This window comes from Anabrus simplex, chromosome 7, assembly GCF_040414725.1.
Source record: "Anabrus simplex isolate iqAnaSimp1 chromosome 7, ASM4041472v1, whole genome shotgun sequence".
Classification (NCBI taxonomy): Eukaryota; Metazoa; Arthropoda; class Insecta; order Orthoptera; family Tettigoniidae; genus Anabrus; species Anabrus simplex.
Genome location: NC_090271.1, coordinates 224838853 through 224852573, shown reverse-complemented (window position 1 = coordinate 224852573; position 13721 = coordinate 224838853). Strand labels below are relative to the sequence as shown.

At 37.9% G+C, this 13721-nt stretch overlaps 1 protein-coding gene across 1 annotated transcript in view; it reads left to right on the top strand.

Annotated features, from left to right (window-relative positions):
* Positions 1-13721, top strand: part of RyR (Ryanodine receptor) — a 623761-nt gene that overhangs the window by 348336 nt on the left and 261704 nt on the right. Inside the window, exons 35-36 of the mRNA XM_067151578.2 lie at positions 6989-7163; positions 9835-9981. Of these exons, the coding sequence (XP_067007679.2) occupies positions 6989-7163; positions 9835-9981 (322 nt within the window). The remainder of the gene's footprint in view (positions 1-6988; positions 7164-9834; positions 9982-13721) is intronic.

Here is a 13721-nt window from a genome sequence, read left to right as displayed (position 1 = left end):
TGTTTCATCTAACCACACAATCAAATAAAAATTTTCCTTCACAACGTCCCTTAAAAACCGGCAGTGCCACATCACAATATCACTTCTCTCCATTAATACTTGCCAGCCGTTTAATTTCTTGTAACGGAATTCCAGTTCCTTTACTACAACATTCAGTGAAGTCTTGCTTCTCTTAAATAGTCGCTTTTCCTCAGAGACTCGTGTAGTTTCGCAAGAGTAGGGTAGTCATAAATATGCCGACGAATGGCATCTTTCTAGAAACTGTCCAAATTCATCACTGGTTTGGTCCGATTCCTTTTCTTAACCGGCGCTTCAAACTTAGAGGATCCAGGAGATTGTTCCTCAGCATGGTATTTCTCCTTTCCAACTGCCGCTACTTTGTACTTACTTACTTTTGGTAGTGTCGGCAGTTCTCTGTACGGTTCGTGGTAAAGGAAGCAATTTAGCACCATTCTCCTTTTCTTCTCAAAGTACTCATTCACGTTGGACACAATTTCACGGGCCTGGATTTCAAGGGTGTGCCTTGTCCTACACATCTCGATTTCTTGCACTTGTCGTTCCCGAACTACACTAAGACATGGTAAACACGACGAACTAAATACACTAATACAGGACATAAATAAAACTACAGCTATTTTATACTCTGAATAATTGAACCTGTATTGTACTTAGTTATGCTATGCTAAACTATACTGTACTGTAGTAGAGAGATAAATACTAATATGAAAAGCACACTAATTACTGAAGGAAAATGTAAAAGATCGTGAACCATACCGAATACCATACTCGCTGAGCGAGACAGGTTAACCATGTGGTGAATGTAAACATTAGAGACTGGGTGAGTTGGCCGTGCGGTTAGGAGCACGCAGCTGTGAGCTCGCATCTGGGAGATAGTGGGTTCGAACCCCACTGTCGGCAGCCCTAAATATGGTTTTCCGTGGTTTCCCATTTACACACCAGGCAAATGCTGGGGCTGTACTTTAATTAAGGCTATGGCCGATTCCCTCCTAATCCTAGGCCTTTCCTGTCCCATCATCACCATAAAACCTATCTGTGTCGGTATGAAGTAAAACAAATTTGAGTATTGGGGCAAAAGTCATGGCAAATGTTTTTTTTTTTCTTCTTGAAGATACCAGTCCGGTTGGAAAATGTGACATATACAGATGAAAGGACAAGGTGTTAACTACATGTGTGGACAATGAATAGCACTGAAATATCGCAACACACTAATTTATTACAGTAGTATACAGGGCAATGTGGCCTTCCCGGTGCAAAAGAATGACAACACAGTACACATAAAGTTGACATGACAAACCTAGGCCTAAAGACCCTCAAAGTAGTCCCCTGCTACTGACACCATACGCTGCCAACGATGTGGGAGGCGCTGAATACCATCTGCCTCAGCATTTGCTGCACCATGTGTGAATCGGGTCACCTGTTGGCGTACAGCATTAGCAATGTCCTCTGGTGTTGCAAACCGCCTATCATGTAGTGGTTCCTTGATCTTTTGAATGAGATCAAAGTCACAGGGCAAAATGTCAGGAGAGTACGGTGGGTGCTCCAATTCTTCCCATCCTCAACGTTGCAGTAGCTGCTCTACACACTCTGCTTTATGTAGTTTTGCATTGTCTTGTAGGATTATTGCACTGTCCATAAGATCAGAACATTTCTCCCAAATGCCTCGTCGTACCTGTCGCACCAGGAAGTCCCTGTAGTACTGTGCGGCCACTGTTCTGCCACGTGGAACAAAGTGGCAAACAATGACACCCCTGATGTCATATGCAACGATCACCATCAATTTAACTGGGGAAGGATTCTGCCTTCTTGGTGATTCAGTATGTTGCCACTCCCGGACTTATGTTTCAGTTTCTGTTCGTATGCCCTGGCCCAAAATTCGTCGATGGTGATTATTCGTGACAAGAATTGATCGCAATCCTGTTGCCAGTGTGCAAGGTGGTCGAAGCATATTGCATAGCGCACCCATCTTTGAACTTCCGTCAGTGCATGCAGTACCCACCGCGATGAGATTTTGTGCAGTTGCAGCTCATTACACAATATCCTGTGGACGGTGCGTTCTCAATGCCACTTGCCCTCTGTAACTCCAGTAGCGTCCATCGTCTGTCTTCATCCAGAAGCTGCTCCATGATGGCACGTACCACATCGTTCTGCACACTGACAGGTTGTCCCAAACGTTGCTCATCACTGGTTGACACATGTCCTTGCTGAAACTTTCCTACCCACCGTGCTACTGTACGGTATGGTAGAGCATTATTCCCAAGGGCTTCCACTAAATCACTGTGACATTCCATTGCATTTATCCCTAGGAGAATGGCTATTTTGATGTAAGCGCGCTGCTCAACATGGGTTACTTCCATCTCGCACGACACTCACCATTTGACTGATTTCACAGCCCTCACTGCGCTACTACCAGCTATCACAGAGCCATCTGTTGTTCTGCGTACACACTATGCCTGCAGAACTTCCACACGAAACATATACATTTGTGATCCGTTCACATAACTACAAGAAAAAAAATGTCCATGACTTTTGTCCCAATCCTCGTAGCAAAAAAAATAAAAAATAAAAATAAACATTAGAGTTGGCAACTAGTATTCGAGATTGTACTCTATCGATATAAATCAATATGAATGGCAGTTTGGAATTGGTTGGATGTCTATGCTTCAGCGCATAACCTCCAGACAGAGCCAAAATCTGCTGAAATGTAAATTTAGAAGTAGAGCCATGTGGACAATAATTGGTATTCTTTTGTTTGTGTGTTGCCATTCCTGCTAGTAAAGTGATCCTCCAGTCATCTTGCTTCTCTCCTGAATCCTATCCTCCAATCCTGCCTTCTCTTTCTTTTTTCATTTTGGTCACCCTTGTAAATTTTGTTTTTAAAAAAAAGGAATTCAAGAGAATATAATTTTGCTGGTGAAATAGTTAAAAGTCATTGTATTGTTTTTGATTATTGCTGCTCTTTGTATAGTGTAGTTGAGAAAACAAAAATAATAATCGGCTGATTCCTGTATTCCGATAACTTATTTGTAGTTCTGAACAGGTAGTTCAAGTCTCTGGCGTAATTTATACTCTGCACCCTCAATCTTAGAACATTTAAGGGCAGTTTTAATTTCTCTTAGCTTTAACGAATAAATAGGGAAAACTTTCTAATAAGGGTTAAGTTTTAAGTACATTTCTCATGCTTCAGTTAACCAATTATAATTAGGATACCTACATCTAAATGCATTTCAGAATATTTGTAGTTATTTTATTAGTAATTATCATGCTTTTATTATTATTGTGCTATATTTATGTATTGAGAGAAAAATCTCTCTAGGTATTTAGCTGTTACTAGAATTGTTTTGTTTCAGTTAACCTGTTGTAATTAGCAAGGGCGCCCATACACTGCGCCAAGGTGGGGCTGCCCCCTCCTGCCCCTAGCTCTCAGGGAAAGGCAAAAATCGAATGTAGTCAGGTGTTTTCCTTTCAAGAAAATGATTTAAAAGTTAGTATTACGTAGGAGTGGTAATACCGTCTCCCACCAACAGGCAGGGTATACCGTGGATTATTCTACGGCAGAATACAAGTCGCCATTTATCTTCCAAAATATTACAAATACTACGTATCCTCAGGTCTAGGCACCCCCCTACAAACTGTCATATGGGCGCCCATGGTAATTAGGATAGGTTTAACTGCAGTTTGGAATTGTAGCATAGCTAGATGTATTAGATAGTATCTTTCTTGCCTTTTCTGTTTGAAAGTGACAATAATAATAATAATAATAATAATAATAATAATATAATTTTTATTTTATTTGACATTTTCTGGCCCACATTGAACCACTAATCAATCATACAAAGGATTTCTTGATTTCCTATCAGCCCAATATTTTTTCTTTCTGAGAGGTGCTGCCTTCCATTGTTCTGTTGAAAATACCCTCCCATTAGACCTTTTATTGATTGGTCTGTAGCCTGGTGTGTGTGTCTTGAAGTGTCTTAATTTTTTCTGTTTTGTTTTTGTGATCGTCTATTGTTATTTGTAGTTGTTTAACATCTTCCTTAATTTCATATAATCTTGGTCTTGCTATTCCATAATTTTTCAATTATTCTTCTGCTAATTCTGGTGCCAGGTGTTCTGATAAGATGTCCAAAGAGTGATATACATTTTTACCTAATCGTGCTCAGTACTGGTATTTCCATATAAACTGTTTGATTTGATGCTATTCTCCATTGTCCATACTTGATACTGTTTATTTATGCATGTTCTAATTATTCTTCATTCTGTCTTAAGTATTTTGTCTGTTTCAGCAGTATTAGTAGTTTTAAGAATGCTTTCACTAGCATATTTCTGGCTGTGTGACTGTTTATAATGTCTTAATTTTGCTGCTGTCAATAAGCTTTGTTTTATTGTATGTATATATGTTTTATGTTTTATTGTATAATTTTCTTTAATTTATTTATTCTGTTATGCCAAGCTGGTTTCTCATTAAGATTATAAGTTATGATTTCTCCTGAATATTTAAATTTAACAACAATTTTGATTTCCAATAATAATAATAATAATAATAATAATAATAATAATAATAATAATAATAATAATAATAATAATAATACAATTATGTATTTAGTATAACTAAAAACTTTAACATTTCTATATGTAGCCTGTTATTCCTACTATTTTATAATTAGGATACATCTAAGTAGATTAATTGCAGTGCAGTTATTTTATCAGTTAGTTTCTTACTTGCATTATTGTTGTGAAAACTTTGTGTAGTATACATTATTTCTTACCTCTGACATATGTATTCTATTCATAGAATATGCTATGCCGGGCTGAGTGACTCTGATGATTGAGGTGCTGGCCTTCTGACCCCAACTTGCAGGTTCAATCCTGGCTCATTCCGCTGGTATTTGAAGGTGCTCAAATACGTCAGCACTGTGTCAGTAGATTTACTGACACATAAAAGAACTCCTGCGGAACTAAATTCCGGTACCTTGGCATATCCGAAAACCGTAAAAGTCGTTAATGGGATGTAAAGCCAATACCATTGTTATTAGAATATGCTATTTTATTTCTGTTGATATTTCCGTATTCTTTCACATTTCTTTGAAGGTAGGAAAGAATCGCTGAGGATGGCAGGTATAAGGAGTGGGGATTAAGGAAGATTAGGGAAGAGGTAATGAATTTGTGGGAGATAATTAGGCTTGTAACGGAGGACAGGAATGAAGATAGGTCTTCCTCAATCAATGTAGAGGATATGTTAGGTAGGCAAGAGGGAGGGGAAGGAAGGGGAGAAGTTGTGGAAGACAGATGGGCTAATGTTTTGAGGGGGAAGGAAAATGAGAATTAAGGGTTTTCCTCAGGGAGTTGACTCAAGAGAAGTTAAAACAAAACAAAAAAATGAAATAGCGTATGGCTTTTAGTGCCGGGAGTGTCCGAGGATAAGTTTGGCTCGCCAGATGCAGGTCTTTTGATTTGACTCCTGCAGGCGACCTGCGTGTCGTGATGAGGATAAAATGATGATGAAGACGACACATATACCCAGCCCCCGTGCCAGCGAAATTAACCAATTAAGGTTAAAATTTCCGACCCTGTCAGGAATCGAACCTGGGGCCCCTGTGACCAAAGGCCAGCACGCTAACCATTTAGTCATGGAGCCGGACAGGAGAGGTAACAGTGAGGAACTGGTATGAGTGAGTGTGGGTAGATCAGCAGAGGGAAGATGGAGATCAGAAAAGTGTTAGAGGAGGAGATGTAAGGCAAAAGAAAAGGGAGTAATAGGAAAGGGAGACATAGAGTAGAGGGTAATAAGAGAGAGGTGAAACAGGGTAGTGAGAGAGAGAGAGAGAGAGAGAGAAAGGAGGAGGAAGTAGGTTCAGCAGGCATCAGGAAGTTAGGGGAGATGAGGAGAGGAGGGGATCTAATGAGGAGGCTGGAGTTGAGACTCTGGTCATGAGTGACTCAATTGTTAAGCATGTGGGGAAAGTGTGTGGAGAAAAGAGGACAAGGGTAGAGTGTTATCCAGGAATTAGGTTAAGGCAGATGTTGAAGAAAAGAGAAGGGAAGGAGGAGGGTAAGGAGAAGGTGGTAATTTTCCATGTTGGTACCAAACAACGTAAGGAACTAGGAATAGGTATTAACTTAGCTGGGATGTGTGGGACCTGGTTATGGTGGCATGGACGAAGTTTAGAAAGGAGAGATTGTTATCACTGCGATACACTGCTGGAGGGATACTGACTGGAGGGTGAATGGGGATTTAAATGAGACTATGGCCTTTCACTAGTTTCAGTTTTAGTGGAAAAATCGGCTTTGGTCGTTTCCTTCCCCCTGCCTCTGTACCTAAACTAGCCCACAGCTCGCCTCTTGCTTGTGTTCAGAAAAAAGGTAGAACACACCAAAGAAATGAGTAGCCCCACTATTAATGTTTTCCATCCAAAATATGGGGTGGAGGTTGGTTTTAAACTTACTCAATCTTGGACAAAATCATATTGACCTTAAAAATAAAATTCCAATGTTAATTTTATAAATGGTTCAGTGAACCCAGTAACACAATAGGATGAGGGGATGAGGGTGGGAGGGGGGTTGTGTAGATCTAAATTTTACTAAATCTTGGACAAAATCATACTTACCTTAAGAATCAAATTCCATTGTTGATTTTATGAATGGTTCAGTGAATCCATGAACACAATAGGATGAGCTGTTCCTGCTTCTAGGAATGCTCTGAAGTTAATACCTTATTTCTTATTGAAATTATGTATTATTCTGAGTATGTACAGTATATGGATATTTAACATCTTATTTTTCTTAACAGTGTCAATTATATGTAACATAATGAATAAATAAATTATATTCTGTTCTATTCTTTCTTCTCATGTTTACAACTTAATATTATATTATATTATATTATATTATATTATATTATATTATATTATATTATATTATATTATATTATATTATATTATATTATATTATATTATATATAATGTTCTAGTGTGGATCGACAGAGCTGCTACATGGTGAGAGCCGATGAACTGTACAACGAAGTGACTAATGATGCTTCAGGGAAAGGAGCTTCACAAGGAATGTTTGTTGGTTGCTTCATGGACACAGCTACAGGTTATGTGACCTTCACCTGTGAGGGCAAAGAAACAAGCCATAGATTTAAGGTAAAAATCCTCAACTGAACAACTAAAACTGAGAAATATGTTAACAGAAAGGAAAAGAATCTCTTGGGGATGGGAGGGTGGTTGTATGCTCCTAATCCATGCTCCTCATTAATTATCTTCCTGATTTTTTTTATTTAGTGGGACGTAAAGCAATTAATATTATTTATTATTTATTTTTTTATTATAATAATATTCATTCATGCACACTTGCCAAGTTTTTAGTATTAGAACTTTGCAGAGTAAACTACTTTCACATATTACAAAATCAATCTATTGTCATTCAGATGTTGAAGAAATAACTTCACAGATTTTTCATATTTTTTTTTTTTTTTTGTTGTATTCAAATTATCTTGTTGGAAACAAGTTTGTAATTATTCCATGATTTATAAGAGAATGATGAGGGTATGGTGCGTATGACCATCTAAAATATGACAGCACGTATAAAGTCACTGTTAGATTATGTTGTTGTTGAGTCATCAGTCCATAGACTGGTTTGATGCAGCGCTCCATGCCACCCTATCCTGTGCTAACCTTTTCATTTCTACGTAACTATTGCATCCTACATCTGCTCTAATCTGTTTGTCATATTCATACCTTGGTCTACCCCTACCGTTCTTACCACCTACACTTCCTTCAAAAACCAACTGAACAAGTCCTGGGTGTCTTAAGATGTGTCCTATCATTCTATCTCTTCTTCTCGTCAAATGTAACCAAATCGATCTCCTCTCACCAATTCGATTCAGTATCTCTTCATTCGTGATTCGATCTATCCATCTCACCTTCAGCATTCTTCTGTAACAGTTGAAATGATGAGGTGCATCTGACCATACCCTCATCATTTTAACGTTACATTTAAAATTTGCCTTAGTAGGTGTATTCAAGTGTTGTATATAGATACACCCTATTTTCTACAAACCTCAAGCTGGACTGTGTTCTCGTGTATTATACCTTAACAATTGTGTTACCTTCTCTGATTTGCTTTCATTGTTTTAACCTGTTACAATTTAACTTTTAACATTAGTCCTTGTATTTGCTGTCATGTGTTTTATATTTCAACTAGTCATAGTTTAACATTTGTCTTGTAGGTGCTATTATGTGTTATATATTGCTGTTTGATAAGTTGTATTTTGCTCAGTTGATTCGTTGGCTGATGATGACGCGCAATGAGTGTCGAAACTAGTACCAATCTTCTTTAATTGTTATATTGTTATATGATATATACTCACATTCATTGTATTGAAAACCATTTTCATTTTACTGTAATCCCAAGTAAATGACATAAAAGATTGATTTTCACTTTTCCTACTATTTCTGTTGTATATCTAGGTAGAATATTAAGATTGGACAAATATTAACCCTCCAAGTGCTGATTGTTTCACTCTTAAGTGCTGAACATTCTTAAGGCAGCGTGCAGATACATTTAAAAAAAATTATAATAAATACAAATTTGTAACTATATATGGAAGAAGTAGAGAATAAGATAATAGTAGAATTTTTTTCTATTTGTTTTATATTGCACCGACACAGATAGGTCTTATGGTGACAGTGGGAGAGGAAAGGCCTAGGAATGGTAAGAAAGCGGCCATGGCCTTAATTAAGGTGCAGCCCCAGCATTTGCCTGATGTGAAAATGGGAAATCACGGAAAACCATCTTCAGGGCTGCCAACAGTGGGATTCAAACCCACTATCTCCCGGATGCGAGCTCACAGCTGCGCGGCCCTAACCGCATGGCCAACTCGCTCGGTAGTAGGATGTTTTACTTGCAACTTTCCAGTAAAAGTATAATGGATAATTAGTCATTTTTTTTTTTAAATCAAAAGGTATTTCTAATTTTGATGTTGGTCACAAGCACTACATTATCTGAAATTAAGTGCCAAGATATACAAAATGTGCCAAATTTCATTACAAGCACAATGATATATAATACTATAATCTTCAATGAATAATTAAAAAGTCACAGCTAAAAAGTCTCGGAGAGAGTCTGTTGTGGTGGTTCATTAGGTCTAGATGTGCCTGGTAGGGTTAGCATGTTTGGATTGTCTACATCACTATAGTCATGGGTATCTAAATTAGGGTTTTATTCTTCCTCATTTCTAGAAGAAAAGTCATCTAATGATAAATCATCAGGAAAATCTTCTACATTACCAATGTCGTCTTCACTTTCATCATTCCCAAGCTCCTCCAATGCTTCTCTAATTGCACTTGAACCACTTAGTTCACTCATGTTTGTATTATAATAATCACTAAACTAAAATAAACAAATTAAAATAGAGTAAATCAGCCACACAATTATCACAAATCGGCTAGCAAACATTAACCTTCAAACACTCGAAGCAACCGTGCAGTTTGAGCAGACGTAAACAAAGACCAGTTCACAGCTGACAAGATCGCTGCTTACTGATTTCCTTCCCCAACCAAAGACCAACTTGCACTGTCTACCAGGTAGAGAATTTCATTTTGCATCGAGAATATTTGTAAAATCAATTGTTATACCGATTTTACGAGTTGTTATATCGATGTTACTAATCGTCTCACTGCGAGGCAATAGTACTTGAGCTGGGATCTGAACCATCTCGTAGTGAGACAATAGCACTTGGAGGGTTAAGGGATATATCTGAGAATGTGTGTGTGTGTTTTTTTTAATGAAACATATTTAATTGAACATTTTCAGATGGAGCCTGAAACAAAGTTATTCCCAGCAATTTTTGTGGAAGCCACTAGCAAAGAAATCTTACAACTGGAGCTTGGGAGAACCTCAACCACACTACCATTATCAGCTGCTGTGCTTCGAAACTCTGAACGTCATGTCATTCCCCAGGTGAATATTAGCTCTGATTTGGATCAAGGATAGCACCCAAGAACTTTATACCCAGTACGAAAACTAATCATATGGAAAGAAGTATTTCAACCCTGAGAGCAATCTTAGGTTGGAATAATATACCTAGTAATCAAATTTACACCATATCATATGTACATCATGTCAGACGTACTTATTATCCTGCATATCTGCAGTCGCTGTAATACCTGTGAATTTCCCAACATTAAACTATGGTATTAATCTTCAGCCATACTTACTGACTTCATTGGTGCAGTTTTTAGGGTTGCAGAAATGATCCTGACCAAGGTTGTTAGCATTTAAGAAAATTATAACATCTAGACAAATGTATTTTTGGTTACTTATGAATGTAAATATCTGTAAACAAGTGTTTACAAAATGGGAAAATATAATAGCATTTTATGAATATAATTATTGGAAATATAGACATTTTGGGTTTGGAGGTGGCTGCTTTTGCAACAGATAATTACTGGAGATGGCCAGGTTTGCAGCAAACTGAAAGGCATCTACAGTACAAAAATGTCTTTTACCATAACTTAGCAGAAATTACAGAAGGTCGTTCGAGATCTCTGGGGATGATGTTTGAAGGGTAATTAGCTTATGAAAAGCCATGTCTCCACCAGCAATCATGCTCAGTAGAAAAGCCAGCGTTTCTAGCTATAGCCTGATAACGTAATTTCCATTGCAGGAGACTTTTTCGCACAGGTAGCATATCTATCTTATCCCACTCCTCCTGACAGGCTTTCCAGAGGCCATTGATAGTGCATGGACGTCTACTTCCTAAGGCTCTTGTTAGGAGTCCAAGTTTACAGAAGTCCATCGGTGACCCATCGGGTACCTTCAGCAGAATGTCAGTAAAAGGAACTACATGGATTCCAGTTTCCATCTCCATTCTCTCTAAGAACAGATGAGTCGAACAAGAGGTGTGGTTTGATGCTTTATCTTAACATACCCGTACTTGATTTTTTTCACTCCCATACAGTGCTGGGATATCTGTGTTGTAAATGGATATTAAAACCTCTCACTGATAGTATATAGAGTTCATCTTTACATTATTAGCAACATGGCGAATGGTTAACTTGCCATTGTAGCAGTATCCATCAATGATCATGACACCCCTTGGAAAACGTTTCTGGCATTCCTCATACAATGTTTGATCATTTTTTGTTGTCTCTTGAGCTGTAGTAAATCAAGCAGGGTTTGTTAAAATCACTAAGGTACGCATATGCTTCGGTTAATGTCACCACATTTGTCCATCTGTCCCTTGCCAGATAGCCCTCATACAGCTTTCTTGCATTAGTGTGATGTTCCGGAATGTGACGAGGCAACACCTTGTGAACTCTGCGCTTATACCACTTCTCTAATTGCAGGTCCTTGTTGATTATGGTGTCAACTGTTGAAACAGACATCCCCAACTTACGTGCGATAGTCCTTTGGTGGGGCAGGGTTACCACCTGAGAAAAAGGCATTCACTTTCCTCACCACTTCTGGTGTATGGCTGGTGGCTAGTCATGGATTTGCCTCTTTCTTCCCGTCTGGAATTAAGCCCAGTCGGCCTTTGCATTTTTTACTCAATACAGCAATGATCCCATTCTTTGATATCTTGCACATTCCTTGGATTGTAGAATAGCTATATTTATCATTGGAAAGGGTTCTGTAGCCCTCCCAGTAAGGGTCAATCTGCTTCGGCATCATTGCAGCTAATGTCACGAAACTCTACACACACATTCTCAGTACTGACGTGAATCAACACTCCCCGTTTTGACATGCTCAAGTTGATAACAGTGCTGCCAGTGGCCTTCAAACTTGTCACCAGATATCCCAAACGACCTTCTGTAATAATATAAATAAGAACAGATAACGAAAACTTGTGTCCTCATCCCGAGGTGGTGGAGCTCTTTTCGGGCACACCCCCAATGGAGGTAGCTGCATGTACCATTTTAACCACATATCAGCCCTCCTGCCATTCTTAAATTTCTGGCAGAACCAGGAATCAAACCTGAGCCTCTGAAGACAGCAGCTAATAGTTCTAACCATTACGCTACAGATGCAGACAATTAGAACAGATGACATTTGTTAACCCTTACCACTCGTCTGTCGGGTGAGGCCATTACGATATTCCTGTTCTGGTCGCATGTCGCGGGAGACCCGACATGACATTTTATCGCCCACCGCTCGTCAGCCATCTCTTAGCCAACAAAATACACAATGATATACTGTACTGCCATCTTTTGGTTCCGTGTGGAACTTTGTAGAATCCAGATACTATTTGACAGTCAGTCAAAAATCTATTATTTAGATGGCAGTGTAGCCGTCAGCTGTCCACTCACACACACGAAAGCTCGAGCGATATTAAACAAACATGGTCGCCATGTGCTCTTCTAGTCTTATATACAGTATGTTGTATATGTCAGGCAACACACGAAACCACAGTATTTTCGCACCTCTGCTCCTAATGAATATATCTAATAGCATTTCACGATGCCTAAAAGTGAACTGACGATGGTCGGTTTGTGTACCGTAACCCAACATGTACCTGATGCTGACGGCTGGCACGTTATAAATCAACAGATCCAGATTTCAAGAAATCGCCATTTACAGTGGTTTCAGCCTACAAACTACCGCGAGGTATGAAACCAGAGACTGAATAGAGTTTTTCAATTGCTTTTTAGCGCTAATTTGTACACTGAAATTGTTAACAAAACCAATCGGTATGCGATAACGATAATAATAATAATAATAATAATAATAATAATAATAATAATAATAATAATAATAATAATAATAATAATAAATCATCAACAAATCATACCAAAAAGATGGACACTGGAGAGTAGCTTCTAATGAAACAGTCTACAAGGAAATAGAACCAGTAATGAGCTCAATCAGGAAGAAACGCATTTCATTTTTTGGACATCTAATCAGGACACCAGAGAACAGGATCATCAGTAGAATAATAGAAAAATTATGGAATAGTAAGTGCAACATTAAGTAGATTACAGAAATCAAGAAAGATGTGAATGAACTACAAATTACAGTGGAAGACCTAAGAAACAAAACCGGCAAAATCAAGAAACTCACAGACAAACAAACCAGACTGCAAATCAGAATCAACAAACAGACAATAGGAAGGGTGATTTCTGATGAAGAAAGAAGGATAAGATCAGAGAGAATGAAGAAGTACTGGGATGACAGGAAACTAAAAAATTATTTGTATAAAGTTGGCTAAAGTGGTCCAATGAAGGACATAAAATGTAAATAAATAAAAATAAAAATACAAAATTATTTGTCTTAAATTCCACATATTGCTTTTATTTGCTCCAGTATAGCTTGCTGTAAACGTATATAGCCTAACTACATCATTTAAAAGCAAGTGCTAAATCATGAAAGATGAATACAGGTCATATAAGATAAAAATTTACATTTAAAATACGAGTAGTAGAGACAACACAGATAACTTTAATTCAAGGGGTAAAGGTTAAATAGTACAGTAAATACTGTATGCATTGAATGTAATTTAACATTTTTAACATTGAAACTTGCTTGCAAAAATTACACACTAAACTCAGTTTCTAATAAATGTTCACATGTTTCTTCCTCATAATTTGAGTTATTATTATTTGTCTGATTGTTAGAATCATGAAGTCTTTGCAAAAATAAAGTTTGTCCATGTTTTACCAATCAGACCCAAAATGCTCACTTACAAGGGAATCTACTCCTGG